Source organism: Melanerpes formicivorus, unplaced genomic scaffold, assembly GCF_026170545.1.
Source record: "Melanerpes formicivorus ecotype bairdi unplaced genomic scaffold, bMelFor1.0.p_v2 SCAF_139, whole genome shotgun sequence".
Lineage (NCBI taxonomy): Eukaryota > Metazoa > Chordata > Aves > Piciformes > Picidae > Melanerpes > Melanerpes formicivorus.
Window position 1 is genome coordinate 795,866 of NW_027142491.1, and position 21,813 is coordinate 817,678.

At 59.5% G+C, this 21,813-nt stretch overlaps 1 protein-coding gene across 2 annotated transcripts in view; it reads right to left on the reverse strand.

Annotated features, from left to right (window-relative positions):
• The window catches only part of LOC137456822 (uncharacterized), a 60,645-nt gene extending 38,832 nt beyond the window's left edge, over nucleotides 1-21,813 (reverse strand). Inside the window, exons 1-22 of one of the 2 annotated variants that reach the window (XM_068168452.1) lie at nucleotides 21,751-21,813; nucleotides 21,028-21,106; nucleotides 20,793-20,861; nucleotides 20,192-20,327; nucleotides 19,802-19,962; nucleotides 19,341-19,472; nucleotides 19,126-19,214; nucleotides 18,837-18,994; nucleotides 18,410-18,497; nucleotides 18,009-18,155; nucleotides 17,751-17,842; nucleotides 17,116-17,290; nucleotides 16,834-16,967; nucleotides 16,050-16,295; nucleotides 15,843-15,948; nucleotides 15,493-15,654; nucleotides 14,748-14,861; nucleotides 14,227-14,388; nucleotides 13,644-13,895; nucleotides 13,228-13,296; nucleotides 12,510-12,683; nucleotides 12,284-12,418 (exon numbers count right to left, since the gene is read on the reverse strand). In XM_068168452.1, coding sequence (XP_068024553.1) covers nucleotides 12,284-12,418; nucleotides 12,510-12,683; nucleotides 13,228-13,296; nucleotides 13,644-13,895; nucleotides 14,227-14,388; nucleotides 14,748-14,861; nucleotides 15,493-15,654; nucleotides 15,843-15,948; nucleotides 16,050-16,295; nucleotides 16,834-16,967; nucleotides 17,116-17,290; nucleotides 17,751-17,842; nucleotides 18,009-18,155; nucleotides 18,410-18,497; nucleotides 18,837-18,994; nucleotides 19,126-19,214; nucleotides 19,341-19,472; nucleotides 19,802-19,962; nucleotides 20,192-20,327; nucleotides 20,793-20,861; nucleotides 21,028-21,106; nucleotides 21,751-21,798 — 2,928 coding nt within the window. In that variant the 5' untranslated portion in view covers nucleotides 21,799-21,813. Of the gene's footprint in view, nucleotides 1-12,283; nucleotides 12,419-12,509; nucleotides 12,684-13,227; nucleotides 13,297-13,643; nucleotides 13,896-14,226; nucleotides 14,389-14,747; nucleotides 14,862-15,492; nucleotides 15,655-15,842; nucleotides 15,949-16,049; nucleotides 16,296-16,833; nucleotides 16,968-17,115; nucleotides 17,291-17,750; nucleotides 17,843-18,008; nucleotides 18,156-18,409; nucleotides 18,498-18,836; nucleotides 18,995-19,125; nucleotides 19,215-19,340; nucleotides 19,473-19,801; nucleotides 19,963-20,191; nucleotides 20,328-20,792; nucleotides 20,862-21,027; nucleotides 21,107-21,750 lie in introns of those variants that run through there. The other variant, XM_068168453.1, reaches the window with a different exon arrangement.

A 21,813-nucleotide genomic window follows, 5' to 3' on the forward strand; every position in this document is an offset into this window, starting at 1 on the left:
GTGCCACCTCTGCTGCTCCTCCCCAGGGGAAGCCTGGGAGCGGTGGCAGCAAGAGGAGCTGGGAGGTGTCTGCTGTGGTTTGCTCCACTTGCATCTTTGGGGTGGAGCATCCCACAGGAAGCAGCAGTCACAGTGGTGGCACAATCAAATGTGTGGGCAAGGCTGCAGGGGGGGATGGCAGGGCTCTGACCCTGACCAGAACTCATGATGGACTCTTGCAGGGCTGCTCCTGCTATAATTCCTATCTGGCCTGAGAGGGTGGAAAGCACTGTGTAGAATGCTGCCAGCAGCACCACCAAAAGCAGCCTGAGGTCTGAGGGGATAGAAGTCTAAAACTGCTCAGGAACATTGGAAGCAGCTGGCAGGCTCCAAGCCCTTGAAGGAGAGGAGTGGCAATGTGGCTGTGGGATGTGCCAGCACAGAGGTGGGCAGAAGCAGCTTGTGGTGATGTGGAGCATTCCCAATAAAGCCCTGAGGATGTTGTCAGTGAGCCTGGCTGCATTGCTGGCACTGAGCAGCTCCAGAGCAGCACAGGGAGGGGCACTTTGCAGGCAGAGGGAGGCTGCTGGTGTTGAGCCTCAGTGTGTCCCTGTGTGTGCTGCTGTGGTGCAGCAGTGGCAGAAGGGCTGCCAGCCCTGCGGCACCCGGAGCACTCTCTGATTCCTGCTCTCCTTCTCTTGCTTCCAAACACAAAATTGTTCTCTGCTGCCTTTGATGCATTCTCCACTTTCTTCTGGATGTTGAACTGCTGCAGCAGGTCCAGAGGAGGCCACAAAGATACCAGAGGGCTGCAGAACCTTCCCTATGGGGCAGGGCTGGGAGAGTTGGGGCTGTTCAGCCTGGAGAAGGCCCCAGCAAGACCTTAGAGCAGCCCTCCAGTGCCTGAAGGGGCTCCAGGAGAGCTGGGGAGGGACTTTGGACAAGGGCTGGGAGGGCCAGGCCCAGGGCCAATGGCTTTGAGCTGGGAGAGGAGAGATTGAGAGTGGAGAGGAGGAAGAAATTGTTGAGAGTGAGGCTGGGGAGACTCTGGCCCAGGCTGCCCAGGGAGGCTGTGGCTGCCTCCTGCCTGGAGGGGTTGCAGGCCAGGCTGGATGAGGCCTGCAGCAGCCTGGGCTGGTGGGAGGGGTCCCTGCCCATGGCAGGGGCTTGCATCTAGATGATCTTGAAGGCCACATCTACATCATTTGGTTGTATGTTTCTTGCTTGTGGCTTTGCTTTGGCTCTGCCACCGCCCTGGAAGCTGCAGAATGCAGAACTGTCCTCCCCTTGTCCCCGGCTGTGAGCTGAGGGTAAGGGAGCTCTTCGAACTGCACCTTTGAATCTGCTGTGCAGTGACAGGAGAGGCCAGGGGAGGCCTGGAGACTGTGCCCTGGGGCTGCTGCCTCCTTTCTTCCTCCTTCTTCCTTCTTTTTCCCTGGAAGTGTTTTTCTTCACCTCTGTCCTCACAAAGTCTCTTCCCTGGCACGCTGGCAGCAGCTGGCAGGAAAGCAGGAAGATTCCTTCTCCTCCTGCCATTTCCCTGCAGCTCTGCAGGAAGGAGCTGTTAAGCAGAGATGGTTCTTGTGCTCTCTTCAGGTTTTGGGGGAAGTCCTTGGGCTTTGGGCTCAGCCCAGGCACAGCTTACTGAGTCGGGTGGCTGCGGAGCCTGGCAGGAATGACTTAGAGAAAGACACACAAGAGACTCAGTAAGTTTCTTGTATCATGCTTCTATTCTGGCGCCTGACACAGGCAGAATCATTTCAAAAGACCTGTGTACCTTCAGAGAGTTTTGGGCAAACTTTTATACAGAAAGTTATCTGTCTGTAATGACAGAGGGATGTTAATATTTCACAGAAAAGTCCAGGTGCTTCCTAGCTATACAAAGCTTGTCTATCTAAAATAGCAGAAGTATACAGAGCATCCAGGTGTCCTTTCTCTTATACAAAAGATCATCTTGTCCCAGACTAACAGAAGTGAATCACTGACAAATCCTGTTACTGCTTATCTATGCAAAGGCTGTCTGCCAACCCCTCTCCCCCTCCCTGCATTCCAGTACTCAGCTAACAAGCAGACAATTCTTATCAACTCTGTTATTCTGTTAATGAGAATTTTCTGTTCATCAGGACAAGCCAGCAGAAAAGGTCCCCTTGCAGAGCCCTCCACCTTGCTGCGGGCTCAGCCTGGCTCCAGGCTTTTGGTGTCTGCCAAAAGCGCCCCGTGCCCATCTGGGATGGGTGCACGAACCCTCCTGCCATGGGCTTGTCCCCAGGCAGGGCCAAAGCTCAGGTGGCTATGGGCTGGGGGGTTGCAAGGTGTAGCTTGAGCATTGCCCCCGTGGCAGGGAGACTGTCGGCCGGGAGGAGACTGCTTCAGCTCTTCACACAGGAGGGGAGGCCAACACCCGAGCGGCTTGCAGGAAGGGAGCAGAGCCCGGTCTGCCCTGCTGCTCTTCTGCCCTGCTGCCCACGTGTGCCCTGCCGGTGCCGCCTCCTGCGTCCGGCACGGCCCTGGCGCCGAGCTCGGCCGCGCAGCGCCACGCCAAGGGGTGGCTCTGGCAGGCCGAGCCCCGGGGCAGGTGAGGAGAGAGCCTGCGGGCTCGGGGCGTTATGGGGGGCTCCAACCCCCCCTTCCCCCACCTCCATCAGCGGAGGTTTGATCGGGGAAGACAAAGGCGCTAAACTGCCTTCCCCTCCCTCTGGGGGACAGGTCAGAAGGCTCCGTTCCTGCCCCCGGGGGCTGGAGCTCCTCACCAGTGGGGGAAAGCCCTCGCTGGGATTCGGAGCTGAGCTGAGCTGTGCCCAGGATCCATTGGCGCTGCACACATTGCCTAGGAAAAGCTTAAGCAGAGTGACCAGAAAGCAGTCTGCCCTCTCGGTTTGGCTCTCTCTTTTGCAGCTCAGGTCGGATTCGCGGCGAAATCGGAGAGGTCAGCGCTGGGAGCCGGCTGCTCCCCGGACCTGCCTGCCCTGGGGGGCTGCTCCCTGCCTGCCGCTGCAGGGACCCTGCCTGCCGCAAACCTGCGGCTGCTGGCTGGCACAGGCCGGCAGTGCGGCTTCCCTTGCAGCGCTCAGGCAGTGCTGCTGCAGGAGTCCTGCCTCGTGGCGGCTGTGCCTAAGGACTCGCTGATTCTGGCGGCTCCCTTTCCCTCGGAACTGCGCCGCGTTAGCCACACCTTGGATTAGAAACCTGCAGCTCTGGAGCCTGCCGCCGAAGAGAGACCTAGGCACCGGCTGCCAACGCCCGCTCGGTCCTCCCGAGTACAGCCTGGCGTTCTCATCGGCTTTGCCTCGGGTCCTGACTTGCCTCTGTTTCCTGAGTGGGGGGAAGCTATTTTGTGGCTTAGCCTTTCCCAGTTTCTGAATTCTTTGAATCGTACCAATTCCTGGTAGCATTCGCGACCCAGTGGGACCTGTCAATAAAATCTCACGAGTCTGGACATCATGTTGGGGTGGGGGGTTGGGGAAATAAAGATAGTTTTGTAATTCCCGCCTCGTTAACTGAAGCCCAACCAAAACAGGCCGGGACAGCTGCTCCGCTCCGTGTGTGCGGCGGCCGGGGCTGGGCTGAGCGGCCCCGCAGGCAACAGCGCCACGGCCAGGGAGGGCTCCGAGCTCCGCGGAGCCTGCGCGGTGCTGGGCACGGCCCCGGCCGGTAGGGCACGGCCCCGTGGCGGCGGTTACTGCCCTGGGAGGGCTCCGTGCTCCGCGGAGCCTGCGCGGTGCTGGGCACGGCCCCGGCCGGTAGGGCACGGCCCCGTGGCGGCGGTTACTGCCCTGGGAGGGCTCCGTGCTCCGCGGAGCCTGCTCGGTGCTGGGCACGGCCCCGGCCGGTAGGGCACGGCCCCGTGGCGGCGGTTACTGCCCTGGGAGGGCTCCGTGCTCCGCGGAGCCTGCGCGGCGCGGCTATAAAGGAAGAGCTGCGTCGCTACAGGCTGCTGTTCACAAAAGACCGGAGGAGTCCTGTCAAACGCCATCCGAGTTGTTATTAACGACAAAGCGAATTAAAATTTGATTAAAAACAATTTTCTTTTGAAAAGAGCAACTGAAGGCAACAAAAGGCGAGCAAACAGCGCCGCAGGCGTTTCCACTCTGCGCTCCACCAGCACGCACACGAAGCAGCAGCTAGTTCCTCTTTAAATAGTCTCTTCCTGATACATATTCATACCAAGAGGTGTGTCCAAGCAAATCAGTTCCTAAAATAGGCATCCCGGAGGTCGCTCTAGTGATGCAATCCTTCGGTGGCTCAACAGCACGTCTCACACTGGCTGGTTCCGTGCATGTGATCGCTGCTGCCTTAGCTCTACTCTCGCAAGCCTTACTCCCACTTCCTCTTCCCACATTGCTTGCCAACAATCGACTCCTCTCCTTGCAGCTCCTTCAGCAGCTTATTGTTACACAGGCTATTTTCCACACTAGCTGTTAGCTTCCCTAATGACATTAATATTTCACTCTACTCTTCAGGCTTCCACAGAAATATAAGAAAGCAAACCAAATATAAACAATGAGAGCAAAGGCAAAGAATAAGAAACATTTATCTAGTAAAAGAAAACATTTTACTCCTATCTCACAATTTCCTGTGTCTGGTTCCCTGTCCCACTTTTGAGTTCCATACTTTTGCTTTAGAGTTTCTCTCTGGCCAAGCCGCTCTCCATCATTTTCCTCCAGTCCTGGCTCACTGGAGAGGTCCCAGGTGACTGAAACTGGCCAATGTGGTCCCCATCCACAAGAAGGGTCGGATGGAGGAACCTGGGAACTCCAGGCCAGCCAGCCTGAGCTCAGTGCCAGGGAAAGTGATGGAGCAGGTTATCCTGGGGGCAATAACTGCACCTGAAGCATGGCCAAGGGCTCAGGTCCAGCCAGCATGGATTTAGGAGGGGCAGGTCCTGCCTCTCCAACCTGAGCTCCTTCTATGATCAGGTGACTGTCTGGGGGCTGTGGGGCAGGCTGTGGATGTGGTCTGCCTGGACTGCAGCAAGGCCTTTGCCACCACCCCCCACAGCAAACTCCTGGCCAAGCTGTCAGCCCCTGGCCTGGGCAGCAGCACTCTGAGCTGGGTTAGGAACTGGCTGGAGGCTGAGCCCAGAGAGTGGTGGTGAATGGTGCCACAGCCAGCTGGCAGCCAGGCACCAGTGGCATCCCCCAGGGATCAGTGCTGGGCCCTGTGCTCTTTAACATCTTCATTGATGATCTGGATGAGGGCATTGAGTCAGTCATCAGCAAGTTTGCAGATGACACCAAGTTAGGAGTAGATGTTGGTCAGTTAGAGGACAGAAGGGCTCTGCAGAGGGACCTTGCCAGGCTGGACAGATGGGCAGAGTCCAATGGGATGGCATTGAACAAGTCCAAGTGCCACGGGCTGCACTTTGGCTACGGCAATCCCATGCAGGGCTACAGGCTGGGGTCGGAGTGACTGGAGAGCTCCCAAACAGAGAGGGACCTGGGGGTGCTGATTGACAGCTGCCTGAACATGAGCCAGCAGTGTGCCCTGGTGGCCAAGAGGGCCAATGGCATTCTGGCCTGCATCAGGAATAGTGTGGCCAGGAGCAGGGAGGTCATTGTGCCCTGTGCTCAGCACTGCTTTGGCCACAGTTGAGTCCTGTGTCCAGTCCTGGGCCCCTCAGTTTAAGAAGGACATTGAGACACTTGAAGGTGTCCAGAGAAGGGCAACAAGGCTGGGGAGAGGCCTTGAGCACAACCCTGTGAGGAGAGGCTGAGGGAGCTGGGGTTGTTTAGCCTGGAAAAGAGGAGGCTCAAGAGTGACCTCATTGCTCTCTCCAACTCCCTGCAGGGAGGTTGTAGCCAGGAGGGGGTTGGCCTCTTCTCCCAGGCAACCAGCCCCAGAACAAGGGGACACAGTCTCAAGCTGTGCCAGGGGAGGTTCAGGCTGGAGGTGAGGAGAAAGTTCATCCCAGAGAGAGTTGTTAGCCATTGGGATGTGCTGCCCAGGGAGGTGGTGGAGTCCCCATCCCTGGAGGTGTTCAAGAGGGGATTGGATGTGGCACTTGGTGCCATGGTCTAGTCATGAGGTCTGTGGTGAGAGGTTGGACTTGATGATCTTTGAGGTCTCTTCCAGCCTTGGTGATTCTGTTAGACTGTGATTATTTCCCCTTACATAATAACCAGTTCCTGTCTGATGCCCTCTACCAGGTACTACTGTGCTCCACCAACATGCCCCCAGCGCTGTTTGCTTGCCTCTTACTGCCTTAAATTGCTCCTTTCAAAATCAAATGGATCTTAACCAAATTGTAATTGGCTTTGTCATTTGTAACACCACTGATTCTGCTGCTGTCTCTCCAGTGCCCACTGAACCTGTGGCACCATTCAGCTCAAAGCCATTGCCCCCTGTCCTGGCCTGCAACCCCTCCAGGCAGGAGGCAGCCACAGCCTCCCTGGGCAGCCTGGGCCAGAGTCTCCCCAGCCTCACTCTCAGCAATTTCTTCCTCCTCTCCACTCTCAGTCTCTGCTCTCCCAGCTCAAAGCCATTGTCCCTGGGCCTCGCACTCCCAGCCCTTGTCCAGAGTCCCTCCCCAGCTCTCCTGGAGCCCCTTCAGGCACTGGAGGGCTGCTCTAAGGTCTTGCTGGGGCCTTCTCCAGGCTGAACAGCCCCAACTCTCCCAGCCCTGCCCCATAGGGAAGGTTCTGCAGCCCTCTGGTATCTTTGTGGCCTCCTCTGGACCTGCTGCAGCAGTTCAACATCCAGAAGAAAGTGGAGAGTTGGGCTCCTCAAGACAAGAGAGAGGTGGAGGTGCTGGAGCCAGGGCAGAGCAGGGCAAGGAAGCTGGGAAGGGGCTGCAGGAGAAATCTGATGAGGAGAGGCTGAAGGAGCTGGGGATGGTTAGTGTGCAGGAGAGGAGGCTGAGGGCAGAGCTCCCTGCTCTCTGCAGCTCCCTGAGAGGAGGCTGTGCAGAGGTTGCTGCTGCTCTCCTCTCACAGGGGATGAACAAGAGGCAATGGCCTCAGGCTGCAGCAGGGCAGGCTCAGACTGGACACCAGGCAAAGGCTTTTGCCAGCAGGAGTGGTCAGAGCTTGGCAGAGGCTGCCCAGGGAGGTGGTGGAGTCCCCAGGCCTGGAGGTGTTTCAGAGTGGTTTGGCTGTGGTGCTTGGGGCTGTGGGTTAGGGGTGAGCCTTGCAGGGTAGGGTCAGGGGTTGGGGTTGGTGATCCTGAGGGGCTTTGCCTCCCTGGATGTCTCTGGGGCTCTGTGATTCTGTAAGGCTATGCACAGCCCTTGAGCTGTGTGATTCCATACCCTTACAAAGCCCAGGAGCAATTCCCTTCTGAGGGTTCTCAGATGACTTGCTTGGGCCTGCAAGGCTGATGAGGAGACACAGCATCCATAGAGATAGAACCAACAGCCCCAGCCCACCAGGGTGAGCATCCAAAGTGTGAGGAAAAATGTCTGTAACTGTCTGAGGGCTGGGGGTCAGGAAGGAAGGGCCAGGGCCAGGCTCTGCTCACTGTGCCCTGGCAAGGGATGGAAAGTGCAGCCCAGGAGGTTGCAGCTCAGCGGGAGGAGGAACTTCTTGCCTGGGAGGCTGCCAGAGGCCTGGAGCAGGCTGCCCAGAGAGGTTGTGGAGTCTCCTGCTCTGGAGCCTTTGCAGCTCTGTCTGGATGTGTTCCTGTGGGACCTGTGCTGGATTCTCCGCTCCTGTTCTGTCCCCAGGACACTTCCCTGTGGGGTCTCTCCCATTGCTGGAAGGCAGAGCTTCCCTTTTATCCTCAATTCCCAGACACACATTTCCCTCTCCCTTTCCCCCCTGGCAGAGCTACTCAGGACTTACAGTCTCCCTGGAACGCCTCCTGCCTGTCCCCCTTCCCATGGAACCCCCTGCATCACACATCCCAGCTGCATTCCAATTAGGTTCTTCCCTCCTCTGGGTGGAGAAGTTAATATGCAGCAGCCTGGGAAGCCTTTGCTCTGTCCTAACAGTTCAGCAGCTGGGGCTGGCTGTGTTCAGTGTCTGCCCTCTTCGGCCAGCCTCCTGCTGCTTTCACACCAAGAGCCCAGGGGAGGCACTGAGCAGAGGCCCTTTGTGACTGACAGACAGCGAGGGGAGGAGAGCTCTCTGCTGCTTCCTTTGCTCTTGCAACTCCCTCTGAGCCAATTCTGCCTGCTTTGGATCCCATCCTGTCGGCACCTGTGTGCTTCCCCCTGGCAAGGAATGGAGACCTCTTGCTTTAAATTATTGTGGGGTTATTCAAGTTTTGTTTCAATTATTTTCAGAATGGTAACATTATAGAACATTTAGAATAAACCTTTATTTAGAATAAACCAAGCCACGTTGGAAGAGACCTTCAAGATCATGGTGTCCAACCCATCAACCAATCCAACACCACCTAAACAACTAACCCATGGCACCAAGCACCCCATCAAGTCTCCTCCTGAACACCTCCAATGACGGCGACTCCACCACCTCCCCAGGCAGCCCATCCCAATGGCCAATCACTCTCTCTGTGTAGATCTTCTTCCTAACATCCAACCTGAACCTTCCCTGGCACAGCCTGAGCCTGTGTCCTCTTGTTCTGGTACTGGCTGCCTGGGAGAAGACAGCAACCTCTGCCTGTCTACAGCCTCCCTTCAGGTAGTTGTAGAGAGTGATAAGGTCACCCCTGAGTCTCCTCCTCTCCAGGCTGAGCAACCCCAGCTCCCTCAGCCTCTCCTCACAGGGCTGTGCTCCAAACCCCTCACCAACTTCGTTGCCCTTCTCTGGACTCGTTCCAGCAAGTCAACCTCCTTCCTAAACTGAGTGTCCCAGAACTGGACACAGGACTTGAGGTGCAGCCTAACCAGTGCAGTGTACAGAGGCAGAATGACCTCCCTGCTCCTGCTGGCCACACTCTTCCTGATGCAGGCCAGGATGCCATTGGCTGCCTGGGCACACTGCAGGCTCATGTTCAGCCTACCATCGACCAGTACCCCCAGGTCCCTCTCTACCTGGCTGCTCTCAGCCACTCTGACCCCAGCCTGTAGCACTGCCTGGGGTTGCTGTGGCCAAAGTGCAGCCCCTGGCACTTGGACTTGTTCAATGCCATCCTGTTAGCCCCTGCCCATCTGTGCAGCCTGGCAAGGTCCCTCTGCAGAGCCTCTCTACCCTCCAGCAGATCAACTCCTGCCCCCAGCTTGGTATTGTCTGCAAATTTACTGATAGACTCAATGCCCTCATCCAGATCATCAATGAAGATGTTAAAGAGCACAGGGCCCAGCACTGATCCCTGAGGCACACCACTGGTGCCTGGCTGCCAGCTGGCTGTGGCACCATTCACCACCACTCTCTGGGCTCAGCCTCCAGCCAGTTCCTAACCCAGCTCAGAGTGCTGCTGTCCCAGCCAGGGGCTGACAGCTTGGCCAGGAGCTTGCTGTGGGGTACAGTGTCAAAGGCCTTGCTGAGGTCCAGGTAGACTACACCCACAGCCTGCCCCACATCCACCAGGCAGTCCCCTGGGCATGGAAGGAGATCAGGTTGGTCAGGCAGGACCTGCCCTTCCTAAATCCATTCTGGCTAGGCCTGATCCCTTGGCCATCCTCTAAGTGCTGTGTGATTGCACTCAGGATGACTGCTCCATCATTTTCCCTGGCACTGAGGTCAGGCTGACAGGCCTGGAATTCCCTGGCTCATCCAACCGGCCCTTCTTGTGGATGGGGACCACGCTGGCCAGCTTCCAGTCCTCTGGGACCTCCCCAGTGAGCCAGGACTGCTAGAAAATGATGGAGAGTGGCTTGGCCAGCTCATCTGCCAGCTCTCTCAGCACCCTAGGATGGATCTCATCCGGTCCCATGGACTTGTGGGGATCCAAGCGGCTGAGGAGAGCTCAAACTACCTGCTCCTGGATCACAGGGGGAACTATGCTGCTCCCTGGCTCCTTCTGCCAGCTCTGCAGGCCAGCTGTCTGGAAGATGTTCTGTCCTGCTAGTAAAAATTGAGGCAAAGAAGGTGTTAAGTACCTCTGCCTTTTCCTCATCCTTTGTTACAACGTTCCCCTCCATGTCAACCAAGGAGTGGAGGTTGTCCTTGCCCTTCCTCTTGCTATTAATGTATTTATAGAAGGACTTTTTGTTGTCCTTCACAGCAGAGGCCAGGCTAAGCTCCAAATGTGCTTTTGCCTCCCTAATTTTCTTCCTACATGATTTAGTAACATCCTTAAACATTCCATGGGTTGCCTCCCCTCTCTTCCAAAGGTGATACACCCTCTTTTCTTCCCTTAGCTCTATTAAGAGTTCATTACCCATCCAGGCTGGCCGGCTGCCCCGGCGGCTCATCTTCCGGCACATTGGCACAGCCTGTCCCTGAGCCTTCAACAATTCTTCCTTGAAGCAGGCCCAGCCCTCCTGGACCCCTTTGTTTTTAAGGGCTTTATCCCAAGGAACCCTCTGAGTTAGTTCCTTCAGTAACCCGAAGTCTGCCCTCCGGCAGTCCAGAGTGGAGGTCTTCTTGCTGCCCCTCTTGGCTTGACCAAAACCCAAGAATTCAATTATCTCGTGGTCACTGGACCCCAAACACCCTCCAACCACCACATCCCCACCAGCCCTTCCCTGTTGGTGAAGAGGAGGTCAAGCATAGCCTTGCCCCTGCTAGGCTCTTGCAGCACCAGGGATGAGAAGCTGTCCTCCATGCACTCTCAGAACCTCCCAGACTGCCTTCTCTCTGCTGTGTTGAGATCCCAGCAGATGTCAGGCAGGTTGAAGTCGCCCATGAGAACAAGGTCTGGTGATTGAGACAGCCTCTAGCTGCCTATAGAATGCTTCATCAACTTCTTCCTCCTGGTTGGGTGGTCTATAACAGACTCCAACCAGGATGTCTGCCCTGCCGGTCTTCCCTCTAATTCTCACCCACAGGCACTCAACCTGATGGTCCCTGATCTCTGTCTCAACAACAGAGTCTAACAACAGAGTCTAAAGCAACAGAGTCTAAAGCAACAGAGCTCCCAACACCAGAGCTTATAACAATGGAGTTTAGAACCAGTAGAGTTCCTAACAACAAAGTTTAAAACAAGAAAGTGTATAAGCAATAGTTTATAAGTTTATAACAACAGAGTCAACAACAACAGAGTTCATAACAAGAGAGTCTGAAACACTGGAGTTCAGAAGCAGAGGAAGGTGCAGGGAGCACTGTGTGAAGGGCTGGAGCCTGTGATGTTCTCCTCTGCTTCAAGGGCATGGGGTCTGCCAGCTGCTTCGGGCACTCCTGAGCAGTTCTCGGCTCCTTTCTCCCCAGAACTCAGACTGCTGCTGCTGGTGGTGCTGGCAGCCTTCTACACAGTGCTTCCCACCCTCTCAGCCTGGATAAGGATTACAGCAGGAGCAGCCCTGCAAGAGAGGATTTCCATGGCAGTCGTGGGGAGGGGAACTGAGGTCACCAAGGGCATTAGCAGCCTTGGCAAGAGGAACAGGGGACCTGGAGAATCAAAGCCCAGCAGAAGCATGGGAGGCTTGGCTGGAGGAGTTGTGAGGGGCAAGGCTGAGAGCTGCAGAGCAACAGCTCCATGGAGTGGCTCTTCTCGGTGCTTAGCCCTGGACTGGGCTCCTGAGCCACAGCTGGCACAGATCCTGCTTGCAGCTCCACCTCTTTCACAAGGAGGATCTGCAGCTACTCTCAGGTCCCTGATGATGCCAGTTTTGGGGTCCAGCATGAGTTCTGGTCAGGGTCAGAGCCCTGCCATCCCCCCCTGCAGCCTTGCCCACACATTTGATTGTGCCACCACTGTGACTGCTGCTTCCTGTGGGATGCTCCACCCCAAAGATGCAAGTGGAGCAAACCACAGCAGACACCTCCCAGCTAATCTTGCTGGGGGTCCTGGCCCTTGCTGGGGCTTTACCTCTCCCTGCTTTGCTCGGGGGGATCCAAGTCGCCTGTGCTCCCCAGCTCCAGCTGAACTGGATTGGGACCAGCAGCTTCCGTGGTTTCCTGCCATGAAAGGGGACAAATCAAGCTGGCTGCCTTGGCTCGGGGCAGAGAGAAACTCAAGAGCCAGGAACATCTCTGCCTGCTGCCCTCTGCTGCTGAGCCGTGGCAGCTTCCGCTGGCAGTGCAGCAGGGTGCAGAGCTCGCTGCCAGCCCCTGGGGAGGGTTAAAGGCACTGTCCTGGCAAAAGGACAATCATCATCTTGATGAGAAACGACTGACTGAGAACGCTCCCCGAGGGGGAAGCTCAGTGCTGACTCAAGGGGTTGAAGCGGGATCCAGGCCCTTAGGATCAGCTCCCTTGGAGTTCTGATGGTCTCCCAACATGTCAGGAGAAGCTGTGCTAGGAACAGGCAACCTGCCAGCCTGAGGGAGAGGCCCAGCCCCGGGCACCCAGCAGGCCTTACCTCTTCTTGCTGGCCTTCAGTCTTGGCACTCTCCTCCTTCTTCCTCCTCTCCGGCAGAAGGTCATCCAGCAGGCTGAGCTCCCGCTTGGAGAACCAGAAGTCCATCGCCTTCCGCACCAAGACCAGAGCCAAATCCTTCACAGACAGGAGGGGAGATAGGGTGAGGCCAGAGCTGAGCCTTCCACCTCGCTGCAGACATGGCCTGCTGAGCAGCAGCAGCTCTTACCAGCAGGGGGAAGATGAGGGCAGCAGGGGACATCTTGATGAGGCAGAGCAGGGTGAGGCAGAGGACCTGGATGAAGGTGAAGAGGTGCACCTTGCGCAGGGGGACGTGCCGCAGGTAGAGGAAGTCCGGCTGGTGCTTGCTTGGCATCAGAACCAGCAGCAAGCGCTTGAAGAACTGCAAAGGCACAGGCCAAGAGCTGCCAGCTTAGCACCGCAGAAGCTTCCTGGCCCTGCTGACACCTGGAGGCTCTTTGCAGGATGCCGCTTGAAAGCACAAGGCCTGGCAGCCGCTCTGGACGCTCCTCCTGGGGGCAGCAGCAGCCACTTTCCCTCCCCTCCAGCTACCAGCCGGCTTGCCCACGGGAGCTGCCACCGACCTGCCCTTCCTCCGTGCGGCTCTCTTCTCTGCCTTTCCTGGCCCACCGAATGCCCCTGCAAGCGCTGCCGGCAGCGGTGGAAGCTGCCTTCCCTGGGCACCGAGTTCCCCCATTTCCACCTGAGCAAACCCTGCCCTGCCCTAGCCCCTGACCCGAGCACGCTGAGGAACCGCTGCTCCCAGCCCCAGAGATCTCCTGGGCCCCCACCCACCTCTCCCTCACAGCAAAGGCTTTCCCTGCGCGCTCGCAGAGAGCCTCTGCCGCGGCCCCGCGTTGGCCTTGCTGCCGGGCAGAGGCGGCAGCAGGGAGCAGCCGTGCTGCAGGCTGCCGCTGAGGCACTACCTGGAGTCCTCGGAGCGACGACACACCCATGTAGAGGAAGATGCCGTAAAGCACAGGCATGGGGATGAGCTGCGGAGGAGAAGGCAACGGTCTGTGCCTGACGTGGCACTGGCAGGCTCAGCACCCTGCTCTGCGGGCACTGCCCGCAGCCGCCTGAACCCCCAGCAGGGCTGGCCCTGAAAGGCAGCTGGAACCCAAAGCTCTGGGCGCCGCTCGCTCGCCTCCAGCGCACCCCAGTGGGGGCCGAAGGGCTGCAAAGCAAAGCCCAAGCTGCTTCCCGGCACAGGTCAAGCCCCAGGGTCGGGGGTCGCCTCCTCCTCCGCTCCACAGCTCCCGGGGGCTGGAGAGGCGCTGGGAGGTGTGTGTGTCAGTGCCACAAAGCCGGTGCCGGTCGGGGCTTGGCATTGCCCTCTCACCTTTAACACCGAGGTCAGGAAGACAGAGCAGCCCATGAGCACAAAGACCATCAAGCCAGTGACTCTCTGCTCTCGCACCCCCAGGAACCTGGGTTGCTCTCCTGGAGCTGAGCCGGCAGACTCCACCTTGAGGCTGTTCACGTGGGTGATGGACAGCACAGTGGCAGCCACAAACCAGGGCAGGCCCATCAGGGAGCACACCCCCAGCAGCACAGACACCACAAAGAGGTCCAGGTGGTAGCCACATCCTTTCTGCAAGGAAGGCAGCAAAAGAAGGAGCAGAGCAGCCCACGGCACAAGAGCAAGGGCAGCCTCAGCAGTCAGACTCTGCCCCTGCTTGAGCCGCTCCTGGCAGCACAGCACAAGGCTTCCTTCCCGCGGCTGCCGCCACCACTTCACAAGCACAGCACGCTTCCCTCCTGCACCCAGCTCCATGTGCTGCTGCAGCAGAGCGCTCGTCTCAGCTGCCCTGGGCTTTGCTCCCTGGGGCACCACTGCTGCAGGAGAGCATCCTGCCACCCAGCCCGATGCTGGCTGCAGCCCAGGGCGGGGCGGGACGGGCTCATCTCTTGCAGCCTCTTACCTTCAGCTTGTGGTCCTTCCTGTTGACGATAGCAACCGTGATGTGCTGGTCCATGAAGATCAGGACGGTGCAGAGCAGAGCTGGGATGAGCGCAGCGAACACTGTCCACACGGGGTTGGGTCCTAGGGGGCTGATGAACCACCCGCGGTCGTCCCTGGTCAGCTGCAGCAAAGCACAGGCCTCAGCAGCAGCTCTCAGCCCAGACACTGCCCTGCCTTGCATTTTGCCTCTCCCCTCCTGAGGCACAGCATCTCCCAGCCTTGGCTTCAGGTCACCCTCTCTGGTGGGCTCCAGCAGTGCCGGCGGCCTCTCTGCAGGCACCTGCAGCTACTTCTCCTGGAGGTGCCCAGCTTTGGGGCTGCCTTCTCATTTCCAGAAAGAAAGCGTGCCTTGGAGGCACAGGAGGAGATGGGCAGAGCAGCAGCATGTCCTGCAGGCCCAGCCCCAGCCTGCCCTGCCATCCCCTCCCTTGCGGCAGCCCCGAGGGCTGAAGCCAGTTCCAAGCCAGGCAGCCTCATTACCTTGATCTCACTGGGCACGTGGAGCTTGGGCGAGGGGATCCCAACCAGGTAGTCGGTCAGCACCATGGTGACCAGGGTGAGGAAAACAGCAAAGTCACTGATGAGGGAGCGCACCTAGGGGAGAAGAACAGAGCTGAGGGGGGCACTGCCAGCGGGGCCACACCGGGGCACGGAGAAGCTGGGGCCATCGACACCCCCAAGGCCGGGGCAGCAAATCCCCCCGCAGCGCCTGCAGCCTCCTCCCTTGCCGACATGCTGTGGCTGTGAGAGCTGGGCCCAGGCATGGGAAGAGCTGAACGAAGTGGGCAAGGGCTGCTGGAATTCAAGCCTTTAGCAGATCTATTGCCACTGCAGCCACGATGGCATAAGGCTCTGCAGCTCCCTTCCTGCCTCAGGGGGAGCAGCTGGGGCTTTGTCCAGGGCAGCTCTGCGTTTGAAACAACTTTGCCCCCGAGCAGGCAAGGCACGGGTTGGGGGGTGGGGGTAAACCAAAGCTAACTGTGGAAGACCCAATTTCCCCTCCCCGAAAGGGAAGACAGAGAACACAGAAGGGGCCCTGGGGTAGGGGGTAGGACAGGTGGGAAAGGCTGTGAGCCGTTTTCATCCACAGAAGGCAGCGGGGGGGGGGGGGGGGGGGGGCGGAATCCGAGGCGGTGCAGAGCTTCTCTTCCAGCTTGGCATTTCCCAGCTTGACCAAGTGGTGGTGGAGACTGCTTGGGGAAAGGAGGGTGGAGACTGTTGCTACTTTGGTGGTGAAGAAAGGGCTGCTCCTCAGGTTCTTCAGGAAGCTGGCCAGGGCAAAGGTGGAGAAGAGGAGGATGCAGCACCAGAAGAAGACATTAGGCACGTAGGGGCCATGGGGCCCACAGGCAGGGCCTCGGAACTCTCCCCGCAAGTGCCGGCACTCCTGGAGAGACAGAGAGTCGGGACATAGGCGGTGAAGGTGTGGCCAGGACACGCTGGGTAAGGAGGGGGTGAGGAGGATCTGGCAGCAGCACGCTTGGCAGCCCCTCCGCAGCGCAAGGGCTCTGCCTTGTGCACCGGGGGGATGCCCCCTGGCGGCGGCACGAGGAAGCAGTGGCTCGGGGCACTCACAGTCACGGTGAGGTTGTGCCAGGCGATGCCAGGCACGTCGAGCTTGCTGCTCTCCCAGAAACGCAGGGTTTCGAGGCTGGGCTGGGCTGGTGCCACACACTCGCAGCTGGCAGGAGAGAAGCCAGGAGAGGGGTAAGGAAAAGGCAAAGGAGAGGCAGCCCTGAGCTCCTGGCCAGAGGCAGCAGCCTTTAGCAGGGCAGCACTCACCTGGAGTTGGTGTAGCTGGCGAGGGCGCCGGGCGTGTGCACAGGGTAGGTGACTCGCAGCTGACTCAGCTTCTCCAGAGCCTCGTAGATGAAGATGAGGCAGATGAGGGAGGCGTAGGTCTCCTCGGTGAAGCGAGTGATGTAGCGCACCAGGGAGCTGGCGTCGGTCACCACCAGCACCAGGGAGAAGAAGGTGGTCCAGAGCCCGATGCACGCCCGCAGGGACAGGTAGGAGAGCGCCTGCTCCCTGGGGAACCAAAGCCAGGTGGGAAGGGGGAGAGGCCAGCAAGGGGCTGCCAGCTCTGCCTGCCCTGGGCAAACCTCAGAGCAGTTTAGGAGCGTGGCCAGGCTGGGGGCGGGGGGGAGGCAGTCTCCAGCAAGTGCCACAGACAGCCTCGGGGCTGCAGCCTGGGCTCTGGACCCGCGCGAGGAGAGGCCAAGGACTTAGCAGCAGTTGGGTTAAGGCCCTGGGGGCTAGTGGAGGTCAGGCGCCGGCTGTGGGAGGTGCTGTGGTCTCACCTCACTCTCATGCCCGAACACCAGCGCTGGCTGGGTTTGTGCCCAGTCACCTGCTGCCAACCCACCCCCACGACTCCCCGTCTCCGCCCTCCAGAGCCCCTGCACCACCACCTAGTAAAGCAGCAGCAGCCTGCAACAGCTCTGACACCGGAGACAACTGAGACCTCACAAGTGCCACCCGGAACAGCACGGCCCAAGCATCTTTTCCTCCTCCCTGTCTCCTGCTGCAGCCTCTGCCAGCCCCTGGCTGTGGCAGCCAGCCTTACTTGCAGAAGTGGTAGATGATCTTCTCAAAGACAAGGATGGGTCCGGTGCTGCCGAGGATGGTGAGAGGCTGCCCAGCAAAGAGGCAATAGACCACGCCGCACAGGCAGGCACCCATCAGGGACTCCATGGCACTCTGCCCGGGGGAGAGAGGCAGCAGGCACTAAGGAGATCATGCAGGGCAAGCCCACACCCCCCAGCAAAGCCAAGTGAGCGCAGCAGGGACTTGTGCCCGAGGGTGGGCCCTCCCTCTGCCCTGCCAGCCAGCAGAGAGAGCTGCTCACCATGCAGCCCTCGGTCGCCTCCCCCAGCAGGCCGCCGAAGGTGATGACAGGGGACATGCCGGCGCAGTAGAGGAAGAGGACGGACGCCAGGCACTGCAGGCTGAAGGCGTCCCGAAAGTCGCTCCAGAACCAGGGCACTTTGCGCTTCACGTCCTGGATGAAACCTCCGCAGAACCTGGAGGCAAGAAGGGAGGCTGAGTGTGCTGCGGGAGGGGCTGTGGAGCTCTCTGCTGCACAAGGGCAGCCACAAGCTCAGAGCGACTTGCAGGGCTGCAAAGCAGAAGTCTGCTGGAGCCTGCTTTATACCCAGGAGAAAGGGAGGCAGGCAGGAGAGCTCCTGCAGCACAAGCAGGCCTCGGCCCAGAGCCCCTCCCCTCTGCCCCTCAGCAGCAGCAGTGCTCTCCCTGGGGGTCTCTACCCCTCTGCCCCCACCCCAAATCCAGCAAAGCAGGGGCGATGCCGCTGCGCCTGAGCCCAGCCGCCCACCTCTCCCCCTGCCGGGCCCAGGGCACCGAGGTGGTGCTGTGCAGCCCCTGCCTGAAGCAGCTAAGGCCAGAGCCCTGCCGGAAGGGCAGCTGCAGCCTCAGTTTCCAAGGCCAGCAGAACCAAGGCCAGCCAGGGGAAGCTCAGATCACCTTCCTGTCCACTCCAGCTCCGGCCCAGTGTGTCTCGCCGGCTCGCTCGGCGCAGCACTGCCACCCGCAGCTCCTGGCACCTTCCTTTTCTCCTGGGGAAATGGGAGCAAGGTACAGATGCCCACCTGTCACCGTTCCTCCTGCTCTGGCTCTGGGACTGGCAGAGGGGCACCTGGAGAGCCTGGCCCCCTCAGCACATCCCCAGCCGCGCTGCCGTGCTGCCCCTGCCCCTCCCGCCTCCCGCCCTGCGGCACCCACCTGGGGAGGGACCTTTTCCGGGGGCTTGATTCGGATGGAGGGATCCCACTGGCCTGCTGGCAAGACCTTCACCTGCTCCAGGAACTCTGCCAGGCCAGCCAGCAGGTCCCCTGGCTTCCTGCCTTTATAGGCAACTTCTTGGAAGACCTGCCAGCAGGAGGCAAGCTGCTGAGAGGACAGCCCGCCTTGGATGCCCTCTCCAGGGCAATCAGCTCCTGCCTAAATGCAGGAGAATCTTCCCCATCGTTCCTGCTGGGGGCAGGCAGCATTCCCCCACAGCAAACACCTGCCCACTCTGGGAGGTGCAATGGTCTCCTGCACGAGGTCCCCATCCCCAGGGGCACCCCACGGCCTTTAGCCTAAAGCCAGAGGTGACCCAGAGCTCCCTTATCTGCTGGTACCTCATCAGTCATCAGAGTAGCCATGGCCCTGCCGACCTCGTGGTACTGCTGGGCTTTTCCTGCTGGCCCCAGCAAAACAAACAGGAACCTGGGCAAGAAAAGCAACATGAGGCAGGAGAAGGTGTCCTTGCTCAAAGAGCACCCAAGGAAAGCCCCAGGAGCTGCCAGACCAGAGTCTGGCTCCAGCGGGGACACACAGGCAGCGTCTCCCAAATTCATCAGAATTGATCCCACACTCAGTCTGGGCCAAGGGCCATTCAGATGGGCTGGTGGCTACCAAAGCTCCAGCAGGGAAGGGAGACACAAAGGCAAGGAGATGGGGGGGAAGGGGGGGGCTTGTTCCCTTGGCAGCCCCACTGGTGCGTGGAGTTGGATGCCGTGGCGTGGGGCTCTCGGGAAAGCAAAGCTATGTGCTTCTCACTCAGACCTGGTTGGGATGGGCACTTGGGTCAGCCCCGGGAGCAGCACAGCCTGGGCCAGGCGGACAAAGGCCAGCAGGGGCTGCTGAAGGGCCCCCAGCTCCCCTACGAGCAGGCTGCAGGCTTCGGCCCCGCTGGGAATCCTCTTCAGCAAGCGCAGCTCCTCCTGGGCACAAGAAGCAATCCTCAGGCAGCTGCCCCGAGAGCAAAGCCCTCGACGCTCTGCAGCCCTCCCTGGGGCCACCTGGCCAGAGCCAATCTGGCCCTGAAGGCAGAAGAAAGCTGCAGGGCTCTCACCTTGCCTAGAGCCATTGTGGAGCTCTCCTGCTTCCTCTCTCCTTCAGCCACAGCAGCGTCTGCAGAAGGCTGAGGGCTGAGCGCTGACACTGGCAGGGGAACAAAGGCACTTGGAGAGGTGGGCAGGTTGCCAGGGCTCTGCCAGGGTGAGCCTGCTGGGACCCAAGCCCTGCAGAAGCCTTCAGCAGCTGTCAGAGCCCTGGAGAACAGCTCACCTCGGGCCACAGCCCTGGCCAGGAAGCTCTTCCTCTCCTTGCTCTGATGCTGCAGCAGAAGCACTTCTCGCACTCTCGCCCGTGCCTGCTCATCAAGCCCTGAGCTCTGTCCCTGCTGGTGCAGGATGGCATCTGGGGGGGCAGAGGGAAAGAAGCCATCAGAGCAGACACCCCCAGTCCCAGCCCTGTTTCGACGAGCGACCTGCCAAGCCCTGCCTCCTGCTTCTCTTTGGCTGGAGAATGCTCTGCAGTCGCTTCTCTAACCCCACACATTGCTTCCAAGAGGAGCCCACCCTGCAGGCAAAGCCCAGTGCCAGGGTTGGGCCCCCAGCCTCTGCTTAAACCCACAGCAGGACTCCTGGGTAGGAGCCTGCCATTGGGGCAGGGTTTGACTGGGGAGGGAAGGGCACCAGAGGCAGCTGAGTTGGGCTGTTGCCAGAGGGACACAGAATGCAGGCTACCTGCAATCTCTTCCATGCTGTTGGCACCGATGTCCAGCAGCACTGTGCCACTGCTGATCAAGCTCCTCAGCTCCAAGAGGCTGGGCAGGGAGAGTGTGGCCACGTAGGGCTTGCTCCAGCATTCACTGCCATCTTCCAGGTCCTCCTCAAACTTGAACCACCTGCAGACACAGGATGTGATCAGCCCCAGGGATGGGAAAAGTGCCCCCAGCTTTGGCAGCCCTTGGAGAGAGCTGTGGGGTAGCAAGAGAAGAAGGCTCCTGGCAGCAGCAGCAGCAGCAGCAGCAGCAGCAGCTGTGAGAGCTTTGCTTCCCTCAGGGAGGAAAGAAGAGCTCTGAGCGCTGCTGGCCCAGGGCTCCTCTGGCACCGCTGCCAGCAGCAGGGCTTTACCTTGCTGCATCCTTCCACTCAGCAGCTTCACCCTCTGCCACGCAGAGCTCAGCCATCTGGCAGAAGAGTTTGTGGGGAGCATGCTGCTCGTCCTCCTGGCTCCCAAGGATGGCCTGCACCCGCTGGGCTGGGCTGGCTGGGGGCAGAAGACAAAGCTCTGTGCTCTCAGCCTGCCTGAACCAGCTCTGTCCTGCTCTCATGCCAAGGGACCACCAGCTCAGCACCAGCTCAGCCACAGATGCTGGGCTGGCTCCTCTCCCCTGGACTCCTCCTCTGCCCAGGCTTGCACAGAGCCATGGAGCAGGAGCAGCATCTGCTCCACCTCTGACTCAGGGTGGGCAGCCTCCCTTCCCTTCCCTTCCCCACAGGGCCATTTTTAAGGCCAGGATGCCTCCCAGGAAGAGGAGCCTCAGTCCATGATGCATGGCACTGCCTTGCCAGCCCCTCCTGAGCAAAGCCTGGCGAAGGGAGGCCTTGCTAAACGCTGCCGTTTCCCTCGGGAGGGCAGCAAGCCACACAAGCCAGGCACAGGGAGCTGCTTGCAGAAGCCCCCAGGTGCACACAGCCCAAGGAGCTCAGGGAACAGCCTGGGGGCACTCACCCTGCCTGCCACAGCTGGGGGATCGGCTTCTCATCACCCGCCTCCTCCCCACGTCCCGGGCACGGTGGCCTGCAAGAGAAGAGTCACTTGCAGAGCTCTTGATGCTGCAGAGATGGGGGAGGCAGTGCCACTGTTCAGCCAGAGCAGCCCTGCCCAGGAGGAAGCACCACCTTGGTGCCTTGGGAGAAGGCACTGGGCTGCTGGCTCCTCTGCCAGGCTCTCTCTGCAGCCTTACTTTGCAACTGATGCTCAGAGTGGAAGCTGGCAGTGCTGCTCCATTTGCCCTGGTCAATCACCGCCTCTTCGTCGTATTCCTGCTCAGCAAGGAGAAGAGGGGCAAAGCTCTCTAGAGGTCCTTTACCTCCTCCACCCCTGTGGCCACACAAGTCCCCCAGGGTCACATTTCTGCATGCCCCCTCCTCCAGGAAAACCCAAACCCGTGGAGTGAAGGAAGGCTGCCAAAGCCCTTTAAGGTTCCCGAGTGCAAGCAGAAGCCAGCTGCCAGGCCCACTAAACTGTGTCCTGAAGCACCCCATCTACAGCTTCCTGAACAGCTGCAGGGATGGCAACTCCACCAGCTCCCTGGGCAGCCTGTTCCAGTGCCTGACCTCTCGGGAGAGAAGTTTTCCTCGTGCCCAATCTACACCTCCCCTGGCACCACTGAAGCCCATTCCCTCCCATCCTGTCACTAGTTGCTGGGGAGAGGAGACCAACACCAGCCTCACTCCAGCCTCCTCCCAGGGAGCTGGAGAGAGGTTTGTAGGAGCTTTGGCTTGCAGGAGGTTTTCCTTCCCATCCCCTCCTTGCTCTGAGCAGCGAGGCCGAAGCAGAGCAGGGCAAAGCATCTCCTCCTGCCCATGCCTCTGCCCCCTGGGGAAATGCCTCTGGGCTGTGGGGGAGAGTTTTGCCCTGTCTGGGGGGGATGCTGGGCCCCTGGGCAGAGCCCCAGCCACGCTACCAGTAACTCCTTCAGGGAGGCCATTTGGTATCCTCCGTTCTCGTCCATCCTCGCCTCGCTGGC